Source organism: Nansenia antarctica (genome assembly GCF_963989245.1).
Source record: "Nansenia antarctica genome assembly, chromosome: 10".
NCBI lineage: Eukaryota > Metazoa > Chordata > Actinopteri > Argentiniformes > Microstomatidae > Nansenia > Nansenia antarctica.
In genome coordinates this window covers 3,391,248-3,417,769 of record NC_137680.1, presented here as the reverse complement: position 1 = coordinate 3,417,769, position 26,522 = coordinate 3,391,248, and the positions used below count along the sequence as shown (strand labels likewise).

General features: G+C 42.0%; 1 protein-coding gene across 1 annotated transcript; it reads left to right on the top strand.

Annotated features, from left to right (window-relative positions):
• Positions 1-7,588: 7,588 nt before the first annotated feature.
• On the top strand, positions 7,589-18,561 carry LOC308166251 (death-associated protein kinase 2-like; the record flags this gene model as incomplete). Its single annotated transcript, XM_080540516.1, has 10 exons — positions 7,589-7,650; positions 10,424-10,645; positions 12,128-12,266; positions 13,121-13,250; positions 15,716-15,764; positions 15,994-16,020; positions 16,132-16,284; positions 16,750-16,795; positions 17,376-17,441; positions 18,517-18,561. The coding sequence occupies 10 exons, from the start codon at positions 7,589-7,591 to the stop codon at positions 18,559-18,561; spliced, it is 939 nt and encodes a 312-aa protein (XP_080396642.1).
• Positions 18,562-26,522: the final 7,961 nt, after the last annotated feature.

The following is a 26,522-nucleotide window of genomic DNA, read 5'->3' as shown; positions in this document are numbered from 1 at the left end:
CACCAACTTAAATCCCTACTTAAATGTACGCCGACGACACCATTCTTTACACGTCTGGCCCCTCTCTGAACACTGCCCTGACCGACCCCCAACAGAGCTTTAACAGCATCCAATATGCCTTCTCCAACCTCCATCTTCTCCTAAACACCAATACAACTAAATGCATGATCTTCAATCGGACCCTACCCCCAAGCCTCCTGTCCCCCAAAAAATCACCTCACTGGATGGGTCAGTACTAGAATGTGTCAATACATACAAATATCTAGGTATCTGGCTTGATAGTTCACTCTCCTTCCAAACCCACATCAATAACCTTCTCACCAAACTGTCAGAACAAGAATTGGTTTCCTGTACCGCAACAAAGCCTCCTTCGCCCACTCTGCAAAAACACACTTTGGTGAAAAATGACCATCCTGCCAATTCTGGACTATGGAGATATCATTGACAGGATTGCCCCCAAAAACCTTCTCAATAAACTGGACGTCATCCACCATCACACTGTCATCCGCTTTGTCACCGGTGCCCCTTTCAACACACATCACTGCGACCTGACCTGTCCAAGTCAACTGGCCATCACTCCACACCAGGCGACTGACCCACTGGTTCAGTTCATCAATAAATATGTAATAATATGTTACACCTATGGATTTATTCAGTAAGACCATATGTTTTCCATGAACTATTGTCATCTTGTCCACTGTACTTAAAAAGGAAATAAGTTGCAATTCTAACGTATTTACAATGACGACACATGGAAGATAAAGATCGAGCATGTTTGATTGTTGGGCAATTTGTTTGCAGTAGAATATCTGATCAAATATTGTCCTCAGACTAAAAGGGTCAAAGTAAGAAGTTCATACTGCTCATATGGTTTTAGTACCACTAGAGGGCGCACAACAACAAGAGATTGTGTTTGAGACAAGTCAATCATGAGAGAAAAAACGGCCAACCTATAATCCACCCCACTTACTGTAAGTACCTTGTAAAAACGCTATGATCCTCAGACATAGATTTTTCATACATGCTGGGATCAATATCTCACTAATGGACTAATAGACTACAACTGAACAATGTTGAAGATACTGGGCCTCATTGTAATTCATGGAATATAATTCACCTGCATGGTGTTCTTTTCCATTTCCATTTCCATTTTTTGCATTTATCAGTAAATAACTTACAACAAATGCATTTGTCTAACTAAGTGAATAATCTATCCATCAGTCATAGAAAGAAAAAGTCATCTATGCTCGGGACAGGGGACATTGGCAGTCATAATGCTACAAGAAGGATTCTTATTTTTTTCCATGTGTATTCACGTGTTTGCTATGGCCATTCACATGTTTGATAATCCATCATCGGCAGATCCCCCCCCCCTACCTCTGCTTACTACTGAACTTCTCATCCAGCACAGCAATCTCCGCTCCAACAAATATACTATCACTCTGCCCCCCCCCCCCCAAAGTCCGCACCTCCTTTGTTTAGTTTAGTTTGTTTATTTAGCACACAAGAAAAATTGTGCAAGGAGGGAACGACGCCCAGAAGGCTTGTACAGAGTTCCACTCCACGTCAATATCAATGTTTCAAATAAAAATCTAGGGACATTTACTGCATGTCAATAGGAGAAGAGAAACCACAAACAAAATCATATCCAGCAGAAAGGTAGGATAGCACATACAAACACACAAGACAAAACAAAAACAAAAACTGAAAATAGATACAAGGATAGTAAGATTAGTACAAAAATAAACATAGATTTCCATCTTGCCCACCTTTCAACGGGAAAAGCACTACAATATAAAATAAACATAGATTTCCATCTTGCCCACCTTTCAACGGGAAAAGCACTACAATATAAAATAAACAGCTCATAACGAGATTAGATATTTTTCCTTTGGCCTGAGTCATTCTGTTCAGTTCGCTGCCCCCTGTAGGTAGCTGTAGGTACCTACACCCCCACTGACTGGAACGTGTTGCAGTGAAACGAAAACTCACCACTTTTAACACTCACTTTTACATGTTGTCTCGGATCACTGCACCTGCTTTTAAGTTAACTTCCCCCTGGTCCCTGCTGTCTTTTACATATTGTATTGTAATGTATAGATGTTTTTGATACATGTGTATCATGGCATTCATGTTTTATATTGGGTTGTGTTTCATATTGTATATATTGTGTTGTGTTTTGTGTACAGACATTGCCTCTGTTCTGCCAATTGGCCAGATCGTCTTTGTAAATGAGAATTGGTTCTCAATTGACTTATCTGGTTAAATAAAGGTTAAATAAAAAATAAAATACAAATACAAATAAATCACAGATCAATTAGGCTACACATCACAATCACAGTAATCGATCATACATTAATCACCTAATCAACCCTGCAGAGTATCCCCAAGTACCGGTAACCCTATGTGTGGACACAACAGGGTTAGCCCAGTCTTTTAAACATATATATTATTATTATGTATTAATAATACCGTATTACATCCGTAATACATCATAGGCAGAGTAGGTGCAAGGAAAGTAGGTGCAATTTCAACACCATAATCAACATCGATATTGCGCAGTTGACGTTTATGAGTTGTTGATACAGTACTAAGCATACTACAATAATACTATTACTATAATATCATATAGTATAGACGAGGAAGAGGCGAGTGAATTGTCAGGAAAACAGTCCCTGTATGACATTGATTGGTGGGAGCCGGGGCGAGTTGTATTCGTTATACAATATATAAATCATATCATGTCAACCAAAGGCTAACTAACTCAGACCAAAACAAAATATAGGCTTATAGCAGCATAACTTGTTGATAAGTTGACAAATCAGCACACATACATATAGAACGAATTTGAGGCTGACCAACGTCTGATCACCATATTGCAACATTTGAACGTTTGAAAGTCTAACCGTAGGTTTAACAGGGACATAATAGCCTATGCACAGAACATATACTATCATAATCAGAACAGGAAATAAAACATAGGCAATATTTATTTATGAGGAAGACAGGCGTATACAGATATGTGTGCTTGGCTTGCAGAGAGGGGGTTGAATTGCATCATTTGTATTTATATGTTAAAGCACTTTGAGCTGCAACGTTTGCAGGAAAAGTGCTATACAAAAAAGGGTTATGATTATGATTATAATAATGATAATAATAATAATAATCATCATCATTATTATTATTATTATTATTATTATTATTATCATGCAAACATATCTGTTTGAGCGCGCCCTCCGAAGTTTGACCGCAGACGTAAAAAATACACCATGACGTCATAAAAACCCAATAGAATGGGTTGGTGTGACAACGGCACTATGGCGTCATGATAAACCTAATAGAATGGTTTGGTCAAACTTTTGTGTGACAACGGTACATACAGACTTGTACGGTACATGATAGAGAGATTGTCCGCTGAGAATATATATATATATATATATATTATATACCATTTCTGCTACAGTCTGCTACTTTCATAAGGATGAGTAGAAAAAGGAGGAATTATTCGTTTCCACGAAGCCCCCTTTCGGTATGTTAGTTTTGTCTTCTCTTTCCATTTAATAATAATAATAATATCTTATATCTAATAATGTTATTCATGTTAATATTATTAATATCTAATGTATCTTTTAATGTTAGTTGATGAATCTATATATTTGTATATATTTGCATATTTACTTAAATATGTATAACGGTACATGATAGACAGACTGTCCGCGGGGATACAGTTAAGGATGAGTAGAAAAAGGAGGAATTCTTCGTTTCCACAACGCCCCCTTTCGGTATGTGAGATATCTAAGAGCCAAAAGTGTGTGTTTGTGTGTGTGTGTGTGTGTGTGTGTGTGTGTGTGTGTGTCTGAGTGTGTGTGTGTGTGTATGTGTGTGTGTGTGTGTGTGTGTGTGTTAGTGTGTGTGTCTGAGTGTGTGTGTGTGTGTGTGTGTGTGTGTGTGTGTGTGTCTGAGTGTGTGTGTGTGTGTGTGTGTGTGTGTGTGTGTGTGTGAGTGTGTCCGCCTCGTAATGGTAGTTGTAAGTGCAACCCGAGGCTTCAGACATATTTATAAATCAACAAGTGTTCCACGAACTTGAACCCAGTTAAGGTCTTACAATACTCCACCTGGTGACCCTGATTAGACACTTATGCATCCAGCCTGATATTGTGCATCCCCTGACCCTCGTCCTGGTGTTAGTTGCTGTGGGCGTGTCTAACCTACTGTGGGCGTGTCTAACATGATATGGGCGTGTCTAACCTGCGGTGGGCGTGTCTAACCTGATGTGGGCGTGTCTAACCTAATGTAGGCGTGTCTAACCTGCTGTGGGCGTCTCGTCTCACCGGCAGAGGGGGGGGTCTCGTCTCACCGGCAGAGGGGGGGGTCTCGCGATAATCCACCGCGAGTCCTGGAAGGTCTCTCCTGTCACTCTGCCAGTGTCTCATTCTTTTGAGTCTGTGGCTCTACAACTAAATGGACCTACCCCAACTGTTTTAGTTAATATCTACCGCCCACCCAAACCAAACAAGGATTTCTTTGATGAATTCAACACATTTCTCACCCACATCTGTTCACTCTCATCCAACATAATTCTGTTAGGTGATTTAAATATTCACATGGATAATAGTAATCATGCTCTCACTAAGGACTTCATCTCTTGCCTGGACAGTTTTGGTCTCCAACAATATATTGATTTCCCTACCCATTCTAAAGGTCATATTTTGGACTTGGTCTGTTGCTCAGGTGTCACTCCCCTCAACTGTTCTGCTGTTGACCTCCCCATCTCTGACCACATGCTTGTTTCATTTAACTTAAGTTTGTCTCTATCCAAAACCAAACAGTCACGTACTATGTCCTTCCGCAACATCAGACATAATAATTTAGCAGATCTCATAACAGGCATCGACACTTTCCCCATCATCACCCCCCCATGCACCCCTGATCAGCTCGTCTCTCATTACAATGATGGACTCCAAACTCTGCTGGACTCACTCGCCCCCCTCAAAACCCGGACTGTCTCATTCCCCCATTCTGCCCCCTGGTTTTCCCCTCACCTACGTCTGCTGAAAGCCAAAGGACGTCAGCTGGAGCGGCTTTCAAGAAAAACCGGTCTCACTGTTCACAAACAGATGCACCATGCCCACATCCTCCTTTACAAAGACGCCCTCTCCTCAGCCAAATCCCAATATCTTACAGACAAAATCACTGCTGGTGCTGGGAACACCAGGGCCCTGTTCTCAGTGGTCAACAACTCACTCCGCCCCCCCCGACTCCCTTCCCCCACACTTCTACTCCACTGACCACTGTAACTCTCTGATGTCATTTTTCAACTCAAAAATAGCCAACATCCACCAACAACTGACCCCTCTTATGTCCAGTTGTCCATCTCCCCTATCTTCCCATCCCCCCTCTCTGTACCTCTCTCCTGCTTCCATCTCCCCTCTGCTGCCGATTTATCTAAACTCATCCGGAAATCCAAGCCATCCACCTGCCAACTTGACCCCCTGCCCTCCTCCCTGGTCATAGCCTCCCTCCCCTCTCTCCTGCCGCTGATAACTACAATCATCCTGAGCTAATTGTTCCTCTTAGCCACTTGTTCCTTGTTTGCGATGTAGGTTTCCCTCCCCTTCTGGTGTTCACTCTATTCAGGCAGATCGCTGAGGAGATGTTGTTGAATGTTGTTGTGTGGGGTTCATAATCAGACACAAACACCTGTGTTCTTTCATAAGGTTCCTGTAGAGTTGCCGTAATAGGAGATTGTGAAGGAGGATCTGAATCCTCAACTAGAGCAACAATTTGTGCAATAGTTAGATGGTCAAAGGTTGTCCCCCACTCACTGGTAGATGCTTCCCCTTCTGATACCCTGGTCTGGCAGTGTCATGAGATGCTTGCCGTTTTGCTGCATATCGCAACATGAGATAACATTTGGCATGTAGTACACACCTGCTGCATGCACATCGGAAGGTTGTGTAACTAATCTACCAAGAAGCTAAAAATGTTTACAGGATTCTGCCCAGCTTTTCAGATTGGAATCAACATTATCTGTTACTGCCTTGTGAAGGTCATCCATACTTGGAAGGTCATCCATACTCCCCCTCACATAGGCTATGACACAATGAATGCCACAGGCTTTGGGTTGACATGATCGAAGCTTTTTAGGACTCACTACTAAGGAGGAGCCAACGTCATATTGTTCGACTCCGGCCGGGGACATATCCTGCATGTCATCCCTCCTCTCTCTCTCACCCATCCTTCCTGTCTAAATCTTCACTGTAACTGTCAATAAAAAGGAAAAATATGAGTGGGACTGCCCCACTCAGAAAAAATAACTTCAAATTGTAACCGTCTTTAAGTTCACGAGGTCTGGCCCTCCCACATGCTCCCCAACATTAAAAATGGGTCAATATTGGATTTTTAATTTTTTATTTTCAATTTCTTTTTTTTCATTTTCGGGGAGCCGCCATCTTGGAAATATGCTAATTAGGCCTCATATAGCCCTAAGGCCCCCAACTAGATGTTCATTTTCTAAATAAGACTTCACGTGACATTGTCGCATGCATCCGTGCCTTGTAATCGCGTGATTGGCTAACAATAGACAACTTATATGTTTGTGATCTTGGTTGCCAGGAATACATACATCAGTACCAGCTTACTGTAATTGATGTCACACACACATTTTCTGCAAGTTTCATAGAGTGTCTCCAGTGACTTCATTAAGGCTGTGACAGGTTATAGTTGTGTTATTTATACATTATGACCACACACACACACACACACACACACACACACACACACACTCACACACACACACACACACACACACACACACACACACACACACACACACACACACACACACACACACGTTATGGCCTTTGATCAATGCATATTTAAAAGGGAGTAGAAAGCTTGATTTAACTCAAGAAAGTGATACAAATCAATGGGTCTATTTACAGTACAGGATGTGAAATTGAATGTGTGTTTGTAGTAGTACCAGTAGTTGTGTGTGAATGCATTTTTCAGTTTTCATGTTAAGCTGTTACTACATGTTTTATGTTCACCTTGCCTTTCAAATGCTTCTCTTCAATGGTATCCATTAAAGGGACAATCCATCATTTCTAAACGCCAGCCCAGCCACAAAAAGCTGAGGGATGGGTTTGGAGAAATGTGCCACTCTCAAATTCATAGACGGAACAAATATCTTTCAAGAATCAACATGGGTATATATACATTAATATATCCAAGAAAGGCATCCCAAATGACAGTTTGTGTCTGTAAGAACCCCATTGGAGAGTATTTTCTATGACTGTATGCCAGGATTCTTCACACATCAGTAGCATAACACATTTCAGTCTCACTGCCTTCTCCCTTAGTGTACTGTATATGCCTCAGTGGAATGTTATGGCTCTCTTGCGTTCACATTGGTCTGTGTATCATCCTGGATTCCATGGTCTGATTCGTGCAAATAAGCATGTCCTATCCTTCATATGATTTACATCTGTTAACCTTACACATACTGTATGTTCTGTCATCCCTATAACTTATATAGAATGCAGTAGACGTGGAGGACAACGAGGGAGAGAGAAAGAACAGCATCAGAATGGCTGTTTTTAAACTACAGAATGTGGAGGACTACTATGAGATCGGAGAAGTGCTGGGCAGGTGAGAGAGTATAATCGTACAGAGTACTACTGTCTCTCCTAAAGACCTCTTCATCCCCACTACCCCCGGTACTGTTTCTCTACTGCAAATAACATGAAAAATGTATGTAAATTAGTTGGTTTTGTTATTGATCTAAATTGAACATCATATGAAATGTTGAACACACTGCTGCACAAAAAGTGTTGAAGTGTTATTAGGTTTTAAAAAAATAATAATAATTAAACGCCCCCTTATTAAAAAAACAAAGAAGTAAACTCCAGAGACAAGTGTGTATGTTTAGACAGTTGTTACACTGCTAGGCCACACACATGTCAAATCTTTACTAGGAGGTGTGAGTAGAGATGCAGCTACAATGATGATCCTCAGACTCCTCTTTTTTCTTTTTTTAAAGGAGAGTGGACATCTACCCTCCTTCACTCTTTATGTTTCTTTATTTAGATAGGTAGAAGTTGTAGAGGTGGGGTTACATTGAGAGAGAGAGAGAGGAGAGAGCTATGACATTCACCACTCTGGCTCTAGACTAACCCTCAGTCCTCACCCAAAATAGTGCTGCTCTTCGTTTGGATCTATACTTGAAAAGTTGAGTGAAGTTAAAGTAGAGATTCTCAGCTTTTATTGAAGTGTTCTGTGGATGTTGCTATCACCATGCAGCCATTACAACACGTTTTAGACATATAGTACCCTATTTAATCCTTTGTATACAAAGTATACAACCCATTAACCACACCAAAAGTTGGGTATCCTCTCTGGTGAAGGTCTGCCAGGCCTGTACGTCAGCCATCTTCAGTTGTTTCTTTTGAGGAGGTTTTGCCTTAAGTCTCCTCTTTAGCAAATGCTTCAATGCAAAAGGATTTAAATCGAGATTGACTTGGCCAGTCCCTGAAAAGCTCCCTAGTTGCTATGGCTGTATGTTTTGGGTCATTGTCCTGCTGTATGATGAATGTCCATCTAATGAGTTTGGAGGCATTGGCTCGTTCTTGGGCTGAAGAAATGTTTCTGTACACTGGGGTTAGCTTAGCGGTTACGTCATCAATGAAGACAATTATTCAGGTCTATTGGAGGCCATCTATGGCTAAGCCATAACACCCCCTCCACCATATTTCACAGATGAGGTGTTATGCTGTGGATGTTGGGCAGTTCCCTTTTTTCTCCACACTTTACTCCATCATTCTGGTACATGTTAATCTTTCTCTCATCTTTTTCCAGATGTCTGCAGGCTCTTTAGGTATTTTTTTGCAAACCATAATCCTGTTTTTGTGGTTTGTGTCTTGCAATGTCGCCTCTAGTTCTGCTAGTGAAGTTCAGGTTTTTCTTGTGGTGCACATTATTCGGTCATCCACTGTAGAAGCCTTCCTTGGCCTACCAGTTGCATTTGCATTTGAGGTTTTGGTTATGTTTCTTCTAGATTCTTTTCTGATATTTCAGCCTCATAAACGCTTCTGTTATGTCCCCAAATAATATCCAGGGGACGCGGCAAGTAATAATGAAATGAACCGGAGGACAAAGAGGCGGACAGGAGAATATAAATAAACCAAGAATCTATTGTATAACTTAAAAATAAACAGTTTTCAGAAAAACACTTAACTGAAAACTACTTTCAAAAACAGGGAGAAAATGATAGATTGTTTAACAAGGTAGAAGCCAATTAAAGTGGCCAAACACAATACTAACAGACACACTCCGTCTAAAAAATGAGTCACGGTTACTGACGCCAGTACACGCTACAAATTGTAGCAACACACAGAAATTCACTACAGTAGTAGCTTTAGCTGTCTAGCAACCAACACACAGGAACATACTACAGTAGTATCTGTCTAGCAACCAACACACAGTTGCCCACTGGCACCATCTGTTAGTTCCACCTGTCCTTTATCCTCCATCCTTGATGAGCAAGTGAATACAGGTGTGCTCCCTTATGCCATCACCATGGCGATAGGAAGGGGGAAGGACAATAACCTGGGGAGAGACACAGGGAATAACAGAAACACACACACACAACCACATTACGACAGTAAACACACACACACACACACAACCACACACACAACCACACACACAACCACACTATGGCTGTAACAGCTTCCTTCATTTGTATTGATGTCTCTTTGGTCCTCATGTTGACAGACACCGATAGCAGACTCCAAAGGCAAACGCAAAGCTTAGAATCAATTGACATTGAGAGCTCTCTTATAACTGCAAAATTATGTGACGTAACACACCAGAAACACCTGTCAAGCCAATTGTCCCATCACTTTAGGGTACCCTGAAAAAGGGGGACTATGGAGAAAAGTGTTGTAATTTCTGAATGGTGCACCCAATATGTACAAAATACCATCATTGATTTCAAAACCAAATTTTTGGAGTGTAGAGGCAAAAGAAGATATGCATGTGTATATATATATATGTATCCAATATGTACAAAATACCATAAAATAATAGCTGATAATCTCTACAAATGTAATTGTTTGATTTCAAAGCCAAACCTTCAAAGGCAAAAGAAGAAAAAATGCTTCACTGTCCCACTACTTATGCAGGGCACTGTACGTACATATTTGACCCAGAGCAGTACCAACATGAAACCTGGGTGCCTGTCCTATATAGTTTTCTCTCCTTATCTGAACTTGATTTGAGCTTGGTACAATGGAACTAACGGGAATAGTCTGAAAAGTGCAAGCCCGCCCATCTACCACTCCAGGCAGGCTCAATCAAACCAAAGTATTCCAGAAAATAAACCAAAGAAACCCATGTTTCCCACACCTCTCCCTCCCCATAGTGGTAACTTTGCACAGGTGCGGGCGGTGCGGGAGCGCTCCTCGGGAGTCCGCTGGGCCGGGAAATTCCTCAAGCTGCGGAGGAGCGCCAGCAGCCAGCTGGGTATGGAGAGGAGGGCCGTGGAGAGAGAGGTGGAGATCCTGCAGGCGCTGCAGCACGCCAACGTCATGGCGCTAAGGGACGTGTTCGAGAGCCGCGCCGAGGTGGTGCTCATCGTGGAGCTGTGAGTATAGGATGGAGGGATGGAGAAAAGGAGATGGAGGATGGGGAGGAGAGAGTGTTGGGTGGAAAGAGTGAGGTGTTTGAGAGGAGGTGTTCATTCACAGCTTATTGTGGAGCTGTGAATGAAGTGGGATGTGATGAAGGGATGGAGAAGGAGGCACGAAGTGCTGCAACATGTCAACGTTATGGCAACAAAGCCCAACTTCTGTATCCACTGCGTGTTAGGAGCCTGTCTAGAAGCCTGTCTAGGAGCCTGTCTGTCTTTCTCTCTGCCTGTCCGATTATGGGATCTGTCTATCTGGCCCAATTGTTTAAAACTTTTGATCTGGATTCCGATTCTTTGATCCAGGATTGATCCAGGATCAGATCTTTTTTCTTTCTTTTTTTTTCTGATCAGGATCAGCCAGCTCGATTTGATCCTCGATCAGAGAAAAGAATCGGGATCAATCTGATCCAGATTAAGTTTTGAACAACTGGTTAAGGTTACTCCCTTAGATTAGATTAGAAAAGAAAAGATTAGAAAAGAAAAAAATAGGAAAATGTAGGCAATGAAAAATTAAAAGGGCAAAGACCATAGGGAGTTAGAGAGACTTTGTAGGAAAGAAAGAGATAAAACTAGACTGGTGTTACTTCCAAGTGATGTTAGTCTAGAAGGAAAACTGATATGGGGCGAAAGTGAGACTCTGGATCAGAACAAAGCTGGATGACGTGTTTGGTACAGTGACAGGGTCTGTCTCTGTTGTGACGTGTGTGTGTGTGTGTGTGTGTGTGTGTGTTTGGTTTTGTGGTGGTCTGTTGTATATCGCATGGGTGTCAGACATGATTGCTCATAATGTGCAGATGCAATCATGCCGTGTCACATGTGTGTGCCTGTCTGTGTGACGTGTGTCTGTGTGTCTGCCCCCTCAGGACACAGTGGGTATGATAGAAAACATTGTGTGGATCACCTCACCTATCCTGTTTAATAGGAAGACGAACGAGAATCAACTATCATTACTACCTCTAATCTTAACAGCCAGACACTGGCTCCCTATGGCCCCGCCCACTTCCTATAAATATAGCAGCAATGCAGAGATCCACACATGTGTGAGACATACACACACACACACACACACACACATACACACACACACATAGAGTCACAAATGCAATCTAATGTAATCAGAATAAGTGTGCCGACTGAGGTTGTTTCTGTGCGTGTGTGTGTGTGTGTGTGTGAGATTGAGGGAGTGAGGGAGTGAGTTTGTGCCTTTGTGCTGGTTCAGTACTTGTCTGAGCTTTTAATGGAGCGGCCTGTATAGACAGACAGAACTATCGACTTTCCTTGTAATCAGTAAGCAGCACTAATACAATCAACTTCCCATATTTTCTCTCTCTCTCTCTCTCTCTCTCTCCCTCTCTCTCTTTCTCTCTCTCTCTTTGTCACCCTCACCTTCCCCTCTCCTTCCCTCACTACGCCCCCTCCCTCCTCTCCATGCCACAGTATCAGCGGAGGGGAGCTGTTAGACTTCATAGTGGCGAAAGTGTACCTGTCAGAGGAAGAGGCCATCGAGTTCCTCAAGCAGATCCTGAAGGGAGTGGGCTTCATGCACAGCAAACGCATCGCCCACTTTGACCTCAAGGTGAGAGGGGGACACACATGGGGCGCATGGTCCTCACTTCCTCTGTCCTCACATCTGTCCTCACACCCTCTGTCCTCACACCCTCTGTCCTCACATCCAAATCACGATCAAATAAAGAGTCACTAGAATGGGGGAAATGTGCTTTTAGTAAAGAAAATGTAGTGATGAACATGGGCAGGAAATAAATCAGCAAGAGAAAAGGAGCACAACAAGGAGCATTCAAGAAAGTAAATGTTTTCAACATATCAAAAGCAAAGGTAAGTAGTATAAAGTATAAAGTAAACACACAGAGTAAAAAACAAATAAAGACCAATAACAATACTGTTCCTACTACTACGTAGTAGGAACACTAATAATAATAATAATAATCACCCCATCTGCTCGTACCCTCCCACCCCTCTTGGCAGTTATATTATGATCCAATCCTTTTGAGAAGGGAGCGAAGACAGACAATTGGGACGCAATCACAGAAAAAGGGGAGATTTAATGGGTGTAGAAATTAGAGGTATTATAGACAAATGGGAAGGTGGTTCCCCCTATCTGGTGTGACCTACTAGGTTCAAATCATGGTCTTGTAGCTGGTGTGACCTACTAGGTTCAAACCGTGGTCTTCCATTAGACTGTGTTAGCCCGTGGAGCTAAAGCCCAGGCATTAGTTCTGGGAGCTAATGCAAGTCTTCGGATCTCAGGCAAGGTCCGTTATTATCATCCTACTGTGCTGTGGTACTGTACTGTGGTTCACTGAACCACCTCCACTACATGTTTATTAAACTTCGGACACTCTTCTGACACCTTGATATTTTACATTGTTGAACGCTTCACGTAAGTAACAAGTGTTTCTCCTCTCTGTTCAGCCAGAGAATATCATGCTGGTTGATAACACAGTGCCACACCCCCACATCAAAATCATTGATTTTGGGCTGGCCCACCGCTTCACACCGGGGGACGAGTACAGAAGTCTCTGGGGTACCCCGCAGTACATTGGTAAGTGGAACAACCCACATTCTCACAATGGTCACATGAACAATTAGAAGTCTATGTCTGATGTGGGTGTTTTCAGTGGTCTTAGAACATTTAATTGTGTACGGTATGTGTGATTGAGGAGCATGCGAGCGTGTATGTTTGATGTGTCTACTGGCTTTTGTGTCTTTCTTTCTGTCTGTCTGTCGGGCCTTATAGGATGACAGTTACAATATTAATTTTAATTAATTTTGACATTTAGCAGACGCTTTTAATCCAAAGCGATTTACAATTACGGTACGAATTACAGGGACATTCCCCCTGGAGTAACTGAGGGCAAAGTGCCTTACTCAAGGGCACACTAGTAGTGGTGTGGTTTCAGGCGGGATTTGAACTCACAACCTTCCGATCACAAGTCCAACTCACTATCCACTAGACCACCACTACCCCAATATGCGGTTGGCAAAGACATTTTGGCAATGTATTGTCAATAGCAAAGCATATCTACTATAGATAGATAGATAGATAGATAGATAGATAGATGGTTGAGAGGTTGAGAGTGGTATAGTTGGGTGTTGAAGTGGTTGAGAGTGGCTTCAGTGGGGTAGAACTGGTAGCCAAGAGAGTGCATTGTTGAGTAATCAGAATGTGTTCTGCAGGTTTCCTGTTGTTTTTATATAAGAGTCCGGAAAGTTCCACGGCAGTTGCAGTAACAAAAGGGCTCTAGGAATGTTGGCCTAAAATCAACATTCCACCATGTTAACCAGATGAGACGATTTGGGGCTACAGAAAGCATGTTGAAGAACAATATGTGGACTTGTTTAAGCAATCTCTCTTTATGTCTATCTGTCAGTCTTTATTTAGCTTGAACCTTGCGAAACCTGCGCAGGTTGTCATGGAGACAACAAACGGGTAGTGGTGGTGGTTATGGACAGGATGTGACGTCAGAGCGTGCGGTGTGGGAGCAGGGGGTAGTGAGAGAAGGCTTCTGGCTAGGTGAGAAGTTTACATAGGCCCAGCAGGAAATGCAGGGGGGAACATGTTACAACTGAGTCACAGAAACACTGTAAAAATTCTGCAGTAGAATGAACCCATATCTCTCTATCTATTTGTCTGTCTTGTGTGCAATATTGTGCAATAGACATGTGTGTGCATCTTACAGTGTTACTCAAATACAATGAGCTGCTGTATCTGTGGCAGTTGCAGACAGAAGAACAAAAGTCATTCACGCTTCTACCTGCTACCGACCTGTATGGTCGAAGGGGGTGAACCACATGTTTCTCTCTTAACACTCTTTCATTTCCTTTCTCACTGTTATACAAATATATAATTTTGTCAGTTCTTATCCCTTTTGCACATTCATGCAAAACATTACAAATGTTGGAACATACACATTTTTTTTTAGCACCTACCATTTCTACACAGTTTATATGACAACAATAACATTTGTCCAGAAATATTAGTTTCTAATATCAGAGTTGAAAACAAGTAATTTCTCCATGCGTGTTTCTCTAAATGGTACACATACAGGGCTCAGCCACAGGGGAAGGTCCAGGACACCTGACAGTCTGGTCTTTTAGAAAGGCATTTGATGCAAATCTAGGTTATATTATATTATACAACAGTTAGTTCCGACCAAGTCATTTGATTGGATTTGATTGGACAAGAGGCATTCCATGATATACAGTATAACAGCACTGGGACTTTATGTATCACTCCGCCGCACAGATGTTCTACTAAATGACCGTTAATTAGACTACATTGTTTGTGTTCAGGTTACTAGGCAACAGTCCATTTGAAGTTCAGTTGCGGGACTATTTTTTGTTTATTTTTATGATTAAATAAACAAACAAATCATAATCTGTTGTCGCTTATTACTGTTAACTAATAAATGGCGCTGTAGAACTGTTGTATAAAAGCAATATCACACTCAAGGTCGTGCTGTTATACTGAATATCAGCACGGCTGTGATTGCCTGCGGCCTCGTACCTATGACCGAATCACAGCTCACAGCACTTACTTGTTCTGTGTTCATATTATGGCCATCTGACTCCACAGGCTGGGGTGTGTTATTTGGCATCATGGAGGCTTCTTCAAAACTTTAATTTCTCCCAGGAAAATGTGGTTGCTAGCTATGGTATCAGGTCCCTCCCTGGCAGCTCTACTGTAGCCTACAGACACTGTCAGTGCCTTACAGAACCAATGCTTTTTACAAAATGATGTGCTTACCAAACTGTACACAGTGAGGGTGACTTTCGGCCTTGTTTAACTGCATGACCGACACTCATGTTGCAGAGTAGATTGTTTTAATTTCTCTTCATCTCTTGGTTCTTAATCCTGCCCTATCCATGGGTATGATTATGTGGGTTAGACTTTTAATGGTCCATTATCATCATTTTGAACTTTTACAACTAGTGCACAGATAAATGTGCAATGAATAATGACATTTCTGCTATTTCACTCCTCCCCCCATCCTCACTCCCTCCCAGCCCCTGAGGTGATCAACTATGAACCCCTGAGTGAGGCCACCGACATGTGGTAAACCATTTTACATGTTACTATGAGCAAATAGGTGCATTATACTGACAAATTAAACTATATTAATTTTCATTTGTATCTTAAGTTGTTCATAAGACAAAGAGGGATACCATAGGCCCTAACACTCCTGGATTAACCATGCAGTAGTCATAGTTGTGGTAGGCTAGATGTAGTTCTTCTTGTTTTGAATACAGTCTTTCATTACTCTTTGTATCTCTTGTCTATACAGGAGTATTGGCGTCATAACCTACATATTGTGAGTATCCAAAGATAAGCTGACAGGTTGAACTTCACTGTGGATGCAGTATTACAGTGTTAGCTAGTATCTAGCTCCCTAATGTCTCCCTAACACCACCCTATTTTACAGGTTGAGTGGCATATACCCTTTTCAAGGAGATAATGATGATGAGACACTACTGAAGATTGTGGGGATGAACTACAAGTTTGAGGAGAACTATTTCAGCCAGACCAGTGTCATGGCCAAAGACTTTATTGAAAAACTGCTGGTTAAAGACCCAATGTAATCAAACAATCTATTACTCATATTTTGATATAATTTATATGTGACACGGTCCGGTCATTTGGGCCGCAAGTCGGCAACCAATCAAAATGTTCCGACTTTTATTTTGAAACACGGAAATACTTTTCAAAGTTTTTGAAAATCACAACACGAACTCGCTAGTCAAGCCAAAATACTGCAATGCAATGGATCCGGTGAGTAATTCCCACTACTACCTAGTTAACTATAACACTACTTTACATTGTCAGCAGGCTCACAAAACAAGCTGTGTTAGTTGATAAGCGAGAGTGTCATTATAAAAAATGTGTTAACATTTTTCGAAAGAAAAGTCCAAACATCAAATCAGATGCTGACTTGCGGACCGATTGACCAGACCGTGTCACATATGATTACAATACATTTGTTGATTAATATCAGTACACATCTGTATGGTACTAGTAATTCTGTGATTATCTCCTCAAACAGAGAGAGAATGACAGCAGAGAAATGTCTACTACACCCTTGGATCAAGGTGAGAGAATAGAGTGTGTGAATGTGATACAATAATGCACAATTAGTTGGAACACGGTGAAGAGACTAAGTATGGGCCATGTGTTTACTCTCTGTATAGTCTCTGCAAAATGGCTGCATCATATTATTAAATATATTAAATGATATGATATTCCCTTGTGCTTTGGCACAACCTCACCACAGCCTAACTTCAAGGTTCAACTGTGTTTGCTGGGTATAGCCAATATTTTCTCCATGTAGTTGAGTAATAGAATTCGTTTGGAATTGTGGATTTATTTTGTCAGATTTTTTTTTTAAAGAAAAAAACGAAAAATGCTATGTGACTCATCTGGTGTTGGGTTTGTGTGCTACGTTGTAGGACTCTTGCCTTCATCCCCCCCAAGAGGCCCCAGTGGGACGTCACTCACCGCCTGGCCCTCTTCCCCTGATGAATGACATGCCATCTCCTCCCGGTGTAGTCTTCCCTCCTATACCGGTCCGACTGCGCCACCATGCTCTTTGTGGCAATACAACACCCATAGGTGGAAGTCACATGGGCTCCTCTCACATGGGCTCCCTAACCCTCATGTCTGGCTTCCCAGCCGGCCGGCCTTCCCCCCCTCCACGCCCGTTGCCTAAGCGCCCCGGCCCTTGCCTTCCAGATCCGGGTAATCTTGAATGTCTCGAACCAGAGCTAATAAAGGCAGTGCTTCTCAAGAAAAGTTTACAGGAAGAAGAGAGGGTACTGGAAGGATACTGTAGGATGCGGGAAGAGGATACTAAAGAGGAGGACCACATAAAGGTTGTTAAGAGAGAAAACCTTTTCAATCAAAAAGAAGCAACATTAATGAAAGAAGAGGAGAAAAGGAAAGAAAGAGAGAAAAAGAAGAATGAGATACTTCTACAGTTAAGGAGGGGTAGAAAAAGGAGGAATTCTTCGTTTCCACGACGCCCCCTTTCGGTATGTTAGCTTTGTCTTCTCTTTCCATTTATTTATTAATATCTAATGTATCTTTTAATGTTAGTTGATGAATCTATATATTTGTATATATTTGCATATTTACTTAAATCGTATAGTATTTTTTATATTATTTTGTTATTTTGTTTATCTTTGTGGACTGTATGGCTTATTCTTGTTTTATTATGTCGTTTATATTATTGCTATTGTGTTTTATTGATTACTATTGTTTTTTTTGTTTTTTTCATGCTGTGTGGATATTTTAAAGCACTTCGAGTTGCAAAGTTTGCAGGAAAAGTGCTTTTCAAAGAAATATTATTATTATTATTATTATTATTATTATAATGCCAATGCTATGACACTAAGGTACCCAGCAAACACAGCCAAGTTGTTGCCTGTGTGTTAACCTCCTGTGAGGTTGCAACGTTGTTAGAAGGTAGCCAATGAAATGCTACTTTAATACTACTGAGGGTCGCGACAACGTAACTGCGGAGACTTTAGCCTTTAGCCCATCTGGTAGGCTTCCAACATGTTGCCACACTACAGCCGACTATTCCGAGAATGTTGTCCACAACCTCACCACAGCCTAACTTCAAGGTTCAACTGTGTTTGCTGGGTATAGCCAATATTTTCTCCATGTAGTTGAGTAATAGAATTCGTTTGGAATTGTGGATTTATTTTGTCAGATTTTTGTTTTAAAGAAAAAAACGAAAAATGCTATGTGACTCATCTGGTGTTGGGTTTGTGTGCTACGTTGTAGGACTCTTGCCTTCATCCCCCCCAAGAGGCCCCAGTGGGACGTCACTCACCGCCTGGCCCTCTTCCCCTGATGAATGACATGCCATCTCCTCCCGGTGTAGTCTTCCCTCCTATACCGGTCCGACTGCGCCACCATGCTCTTTGTGGCAATACAACACCCATAGGTGGAAGTCACATGGGCTCCTCTCACATGGGCTCCCTAACCCTCATGTCTGGCTTCCCAGCCGGCCGGCCTTCCCCCCCTCCACGCCCGTTGCCTAAGCGCCCCGGCCCTTGCCTTCCAGATCCGGGTAATCTTGAATGTCTCGAACCAGAGCTAATAAAGGCAGTGCTTCTCATGAAAAGTTTACAGGAAGAAGAGAGGGTACTGGAAGGATTAAGTAGGATGCTGGAAGAGGATACTAAAGAGGAGGACCACATAATGGTTGTTAAGAGAGAAAACCTTTTCAATCAAAAAGAAGCAACATTAATGAAAGAAGAGGAGAAAAGGAAAAAAAGAGAGAAATCGAGGAATGAGATACTTCTACAGTGTAGGATGCTGGAAGAGGCTACTAAAGAGGAGGACCACATAAAGGTTGTTAAGAGAGAAAACCTTTTCAATCAAAAAGAAGCAACATTAATGAAAGAAGAGGAGAAAAGGAAAGAAAGAGAGAAAAAGAAGAATGAGATACTTCTACAGTTAAGGAGGGGTAGAAAAAGGAGGAATTCTTCGTTTCCACGACGCCCCCTTTCGGTATGTTAGCTTTGTCTTCTCTTTCCATTTATTTATTAATATCTAATGTATCTTTTAATGTTAGTTGATGAATCTATATATTTGTATATATTTGCATATTTACTTAAATCGTATAGTATTTTTTATATTATTTAGTTATTTTGTTTATCTTTGTGGACTGTATGGCTTATTCTTGTTTTATTATGTAGTTTATATTATTGCTATTGTGTTTTATTGATTACTATTGTTTTTTTTTGTTTTTTTATGCTGTGTGGATATTTTAAAGCACTTCGAGTTGCAAAGTTTGCAGGAAAAGTGCTTTTCAAATAAATATTATTATTATTATTATTATTATTATTCTTAGTATTATGCCAATGCTATGACACTAAGGTACCCAGCAAACACAGCCAAGTTGTTGCCTGTGTGTTAACCTCCTGTGAGGTTGCAACGTTGTTAGAAGGTAGCCAATGAAATGCTACTTTAATACTACTAAGGGTCGCGACAACGTAACTGCGGAGCCTTTAGCCTTTAGCCCATCTGGTAGGTGCCTTCCAACATGTTGCCACACTACAGCCGACTATTCCGAGAATGTTGTCCACAACCTCACCACAGCCTAACTTCAAGGTTCAACTGTGTTTGCTGGGTATAGCCAATATTTTCTCCATGTAGTTGAGTAATAGAATTCGTTTGGAATTGTGGATTTATTTTGTCAGATTTATTTTTTAAAGAAAAAAACGAAAAATGCTATGTGACTCATTTGGTGTTGGGTTTGTGTGCTACGTTGTAGGACTCTTGCCTTCATCCCCACCAAGAGGCCCCAGTGGGACGTCACTCACCGCCTGGCCCTCTTCCCCTGATGAATGACATGCCATCTCCTCCCGGTGTAGTCTTCCCTCCTATACAGGTCCGACTGCGCCACCATGCTCTTTGTGGCAATACAACACCCATAGGTGGAAGTCACATGGGCTTTAAAGAAAAAAACGAAAAATGCTATGTGACTCATCTGGTGTTGGGTTTGTGTGCTACGTTGTAAGGCTGTGTTTGGAATGGCATACTAGCATACTACTCATACTAGATTTTAGTATGCCAGAGCGTTCACACTGTACAGTATGCGAGATCTGACTAGCTAAAATGTTTATGAGTAGTATGTAAAAAAATCTGTAAATCTTTTTACAACTTGTTTAGCTATTAAGTTCTGACTATGTCGAAGTAGTATCTACGGGTATCTACGGTAACTAAGGTAACGTCAGATCAGATACATACATCACATTTTTGGAATATATATGGTTACTTTCTCACCTGAAAACATATTAAAACTTCATAAAATGACATGTTAACACTTGTAGAGCCAAAATTACAGCTTTTAGCCAATATTTGTTTAAATAGAGGATTTAAAATCCCCGCTCCTGGACCGGCGAAATGCATTCTGGGATGCAGTATGCATACTGCAGTGTAAACGGTTGGCTGGTATTGGCATACTTATTATGAATTTAGTAGGCAGTATACAGTATATACTCATTGAGTATGCTAGTATGCAGTATGCTAGTATGCCATTTCGAACACAGCCTAAGCCTTAGTGCTTTTTCTTTCCACAGAGAATTGACTCTTGCCTTCATCCCCCCCAAGAGGCCCCAGTGGGACGTCACTCACCGCCTGGCAAAGAAAAGAAAGAGATTGAAAAGGAGGAGAAACGTCGACAGAAGGAGGAGAAACTGAAATCAGAGGAGGCAAAAAAGCAAGCGAAAGTGAAGTTGGAGGAAGAAAAAAAGCAACAGAAAGAGAATAAGAAAAAGCAAGAGAAAGCGAAGAAAGAGAAAGAGAAGAGCCTTGAGCAAGAAAAAAAAGAGATTGAAAAGGAGGAGAAACGTCGACAGAAGGAGGAGAAACTGAAATCAGAGGAGGCAAAAAAGCAAGCGAAAGTGAAGTTGGAGGAAGAAAAAAAGCAACAGAAAGAGAATAAGAAAAAGCAAGAGAAAGAGAAGAAAGAGAAAGAGAAGAGCCTTGAGCAAGAAAAAAAAGAGATTGAAAAGGAGGAGAAACGTCGACAGAAGGAGGAGAAACTGAAATCAGAGGAGGCAAAAAAGCAAGCGAAAGTGAAGTTGGAGGAAGAAAAAAAGCAACAGAAAGAGAATAAGAAAAAGCAAGAGAAAGAGAAGAAAGAGAAAGAGAAGGAAGAGAAGATTAGACTAGAGGAGGAAAAAAAGAACGCAAAAGAGAGAATAAAGAAACTTGAAAATGAGAATAAGGAGAAGGAAAAGGAAAATAAAAGGTTTGCAGAAGAAGAGAAAAGGAGACTAAAGGAGGAAAAAAAGAACGCAAAAGAGAGAATAAAGAAACTTGAAAATGAGAATAAGGAGAAGGAAAAGGAAAATAAAAGGTTTGCAGAAGAAGAGAAAAGGAGACTAAAGACTGAAAAGAAAATACAGAAGAAGGACAAGAAAAAGAAAGAGAAGGAACAAAAGAGAAGGGGGGAGAGGGTGGTGGGCTGATAGGCACCCCTCTCAGGGTGGTGGTGTGGTGGGGAGGGTGGTGGGCTGATAGGCACCCCTCTCAGGGTGCTGGGGTAGTGGAGGGCAGAGGGGAGGGTGGTGGTGGGAGGGTGATGGTGGTGGAGAGGGAAGGGTGGTGGGAGGAGAGGGGAGGGTGATTGGGGGAGAGGAGAGGGTGGTGGGGGGAGAGGGGAGGGTGGTGGGGGAGGGTGATGGTGGTGGAGAGGGGAGGGTGGTGGGTGGAGAGGGGAGGGTGGTGGGGGGAGAGGGGAGGGTGGTGGAGGGACAGGAGAGGGTGGTGGAGGGAGAGGGGAGAGTGGTGGTGGGAGAGGGGAGGGTGGGGGGATGGCTCCATCTCTTCCTAGCATCGCCATAATGATGTTCTCATGTGGTGTGTGGTGTGTGGTGTGTGTGTGTGTGTGTGTGTGTGTGTGTGTATTAGTGGTAGAAATGGAGGCGTTTCGCCTGGACAGGCACACAAAATCAAAGTGCATTATCGGTTCAGGAGAAGATATAGATTTTTTACCTGGGTTGTTTCCTGTGTTCCCCAGACCTTTTAAAGACTGGTAGTAATGATGTGTGAATGGCACTAGAGTACCAGAGTACTAGACTATCAACGGAAGATAAAACAGTATCAGGAGAGGAGAGAGGAGAAGAAGCAAGAGAAAGAGAAATGGGAGGAACAGAAAAAATTTGCTAAAATTGAACTTGCGATGCAAAAAATAAAGGAGGCAGATATGAAAATAAAAGACTGGGAGGAGCAACAGAGAAAGAGAGAAAATGAGAAGGAGAAGGACGAAAAGAAACGTGCATTAGAGGAAAAGGAGGCAGAAGAGAGAAATGAGAAGCAGGACAGACCAAAAACAACGTCAAAGGAGCTACTCAGAGAGAAGATGGCAGAGACCTATGAAAGGGCAAGACTCAAAGCCAAAGAGGAGAGTGAAGATGTGAAACAACACTGATAGTCCGGGAGCCAAAGCTTTTTTTTTCTTCTTTTTTTTTGATGAACCTTGTTTTGTCAGGTAAAGTTTTTTTTCTCTGCTGTTTCTTGTTGCTTGGGGGTACCTCTTCAAAATACAGGAAGGTGCCCTGTGATAGCCCTTGTGCATTTCAGATATTAACCCCTTCATGCCCGAAATGCCAAATATTCATGCAAAATACTCAAATCAAATGCATCAAATTTATGTTCACTCATGTTTACTCATACTCATGTATGTACAATGTATTTTTTGTGTTACTATTCATTAATTTGAAAGATTTTTTTTAAGTAAGTAAGTAAGTAAAGCTTTATTTATATAGCACCTTTCATACAAGAAATGCAGCTCAAAGTGCTTTACAACAGGAATAAGAACATAAAGTAAGGCAGTGGCTTGGTCGAGGACTTGCTGGAACGGTGCATCCACATTTCCAATGGCTGATAGTTCGTACTCAGCTTTCAGGACTTTGATGACAGAGCCTTTTCACAACCCATAGTAAGACGCTACGGTGTTGCATCCCGATATGGTATTACATTCATACATGGACTGATGAAAGGTTCTTGACAATTTCTTGTGAATGCTTGACCAGTGTCGACTTGATTTAGTATAATAGTGGTCCACTGTTGCCCTTTCCTTGCGGGGGGATTCCATGATGAGTGGTACATCCAGCCCTGCCTGAAGGTGATGGTGAAGGAGGAGGACAAACACGTCTGTGTGGTCAGAAACCACAGAGATTTGATGGGCTTCTCCAGCACACATCAGGACTTGTTGGACAATGATGGTGTCAACTTCTTCCTGCTGATCTTCTTGATCATAGTGGTTCCTTCTTTCTTCCATCTTGATCTCGATGGGGCATGGGTCCTCCCCTGTCACCACCAACTTGTGTTTGTTGGTGCTCCGTAGATGGAAAAGCCTGTCTTGGGTCAGTTCCTCATATAATAATAATAATAATAATAATAATAATAATAATAATAATAATAATAATAATAATAATAATAATAATAATAATAATAATAATAATAATAATAATAATACACTACCGTTCAAAAGTTTGGGGTCACCCAGACAATTTCGTGTTTTCCATGAAAACTTGCACTTTTATTTATCAAATGAGTTGCAAAATGAATAGAAAATATAGTCTAGACATTGACATGGATAGAAATAATGATTTTTATTTGAAATAATAATTTTGTCCTTCTAACTTTGCTTTCGTCAAAGAATGCTTCCTTTGCAGCAATTACAGCATTGCAGACCTTTGGCATTCTAGCGGTTAATTTGTTGAGGTAATCTGAAGAAATTTCACCCCGCGCTTCCTGAAGCACCTCCCTTGATGGGCACTTCTTGCGTACCATACGGTCAAGCAGCTCCCACAACAGCTCAATGGGGTTGAGATCTGGTGACTCCGCTGGCCACTCCATTACAGACAGAATACCAGCTGCCTGCTTCTTCATTAAATAGTTCTTGCATAATTTGGAGGTGTGCTTTGGGTCATTGTCCTGTTGTAGGAGGAAATTGGCTCCAATCAAGTGCTGTCCACAGGGTATGGCATGGCGTTGCAAAATTTAGTGATAGCCTTCCTTATTCAAAATCCCTTTTAGCATGTACAAAAGCAGCCCCAGACCATCACATTACCTCCACCATGCTTGACAGATGCAATATGACATATGTGGTGTGTGTGTGTGAGTGTGTGTGTATGTTACTATGTGTGTGTGTGTGTGTGTGTGTGTGTGTCCCACCTGCAGCTGCCTCTCCTTCTCCCCCCAGGGCCAGCCGTAGCTGTGTGATGCTGCGCTCCTTCTCCTGCGCCTCCAGCACTCTTTTCACTTGTTCTGCGTCTCACAAATGTTCTTCTGTGTGATCAAAACACCTCAAACTTCGATTTGTCTGTCCATAACACTTTTTTCCAATCTTCCTCTGTCCAATGTCTGTGTTCTTTTGCCCATATTAATCTTTTCCTTTTATTGGCCAGTCTCAGATATGGCTTTTTCTTTGCCACTCTGCCTAGAAGGCCAGCATCCCGGAGTCGCCTCTTCACTGTAGACGTTGACACTGGCGTTTTGCGGGTACCATTTAATGAAGCTGCCAGTTCAGGACCTGTGAGGCGTCTATTTCTCAAACTAGAGACTCTAATGTACTTGTTTTCTTGCTCAGTTGTGCACCGGGGCCTCCCACTTCTCTTTCTACTCTGGTTAGAGCCTGTTTGTGCTGTTCTCTGAAGGGACTAGTACACACCGTTGTAGGACATGTTCAGTTTCTTGGCAATTTCTCACATGGAATAGCCTTCATTTCTAAGAACAAGAATAGACTGTCGAGTTTCATATGAAAGTTATCTTTTTCTGGCCATTTTGAGAGTATACTCGAACCCACAAATGTGATGCTCCAGATACTCAACTAGCTCAAAGGAAGGCCATTTGTATAGCTTCTCTAACCAGCAAAACTGTTTTCAGCTGTGCTAACGTAATTGCACAAGGGTTTTCAAGGTTTTTCTAATCATCCATTAGCTTTTAACGCGATTAGCAAACACAATGTACCATTAGAACGCTGGAGTGACGGTTGCTGGAAATGGGCCTCTACACACCTATGTAGATATTCCATTAAAAACCAGATGTTTGCAGCTAGAATAGTCATTTTCCACATTAACAATGTATAGAGTGTATTTCTGATTAATTTAATGTTATCTTCATTGAAAAAAACTGTGCTTTTCTTTAAAAAATACGGAAATTTCTAAGTGACCCCAAACTTTTGAACGGTAGTGTACATTAGACTTATATAAAGCTTTTCTAGACACTCAAAGACGCTTTACAAACTGAAAAGATTGAGTAGTAATAATAAAAAGAAACAAAAGGTAAATAGAAGTATAGGGGCCTAATTGAGGTAGTGCGTTCTAGAGGGACGGGGCTGTGGCTGAAAAGGCCCTATCACCCCAGGTCTGGAGCTTGGTCCTGGTGGTTTGAGGGTGGTTTGGTCATCAGACCTGAGGCAACGGGAGGGGGTGTGGAGGGGCACGAGGTCGGCAAGGTAGGAAGCGGCCAGATTGTTGATGGCTTTGTATGTGGTGAGTAGGATTTTGAATTGGATCCTGTATTTTACCGGGAGCCAGTGTAGGTTTTGGAGGACAGGGGTGATGTGGTCACAGCAGCAAGTGGAGGTGAGCAGACGGGCAGCAGAGTTCTGGACGTATTGGAATTTGTTTAGGATGTTATTGTTGTTAAACCGTAGGGGATGCTGTTGCAGTAGTCGAGTCGGGAAGTCATGAAGGTCGTGGATGAGAGTTGCAGCAGCGGAAAAGGACAGGGAGGGTCGGGTGCAGGCAATGTGGGAAAAAAGCTGATTTAGTGACCTGGTTGGCATGGGGAAGGAACGAGAGGGTGGGGTCAAAGATGATGCTTGGGGTCAAAGATGAGGTTGCGGACGTGGTTGGGGGGGGTTACGGTGAAGCCATCGATGTTGAGTGAGAATGTCTGGGTGGAACGGGTGAGGGACTTTGGGCCGATGATGAGGATTTCCGATTTATTGCAGTTGAGTTTCAGAAATGTTTTAATTTTTTTAATGTTATTGTATCCATGATTTTATGTCATTGGCAGGTAGTAAGAATGGAGTGGGTGTTAGGGGAGATGGTTTTGGAGGAGAGGTAGAGTTGGGTGTCATCAGCATAGCAGTGGAAGCGGAGGCTATGGCGGCGGAGGACCTGTCCAAGGGGAAGGCTGTACAGGATGAAGAGGAGGGGGCCTAGCACTGAACCCTGGGGGACACCGTGGGTGACTGGAGCAGTGGAGGATTTACTGTTATTTATTGAGATGTATTGATGTCTGTCTGAGAGATAGGACTTGAACCAGGAGAGGGCGGTGCCGGTT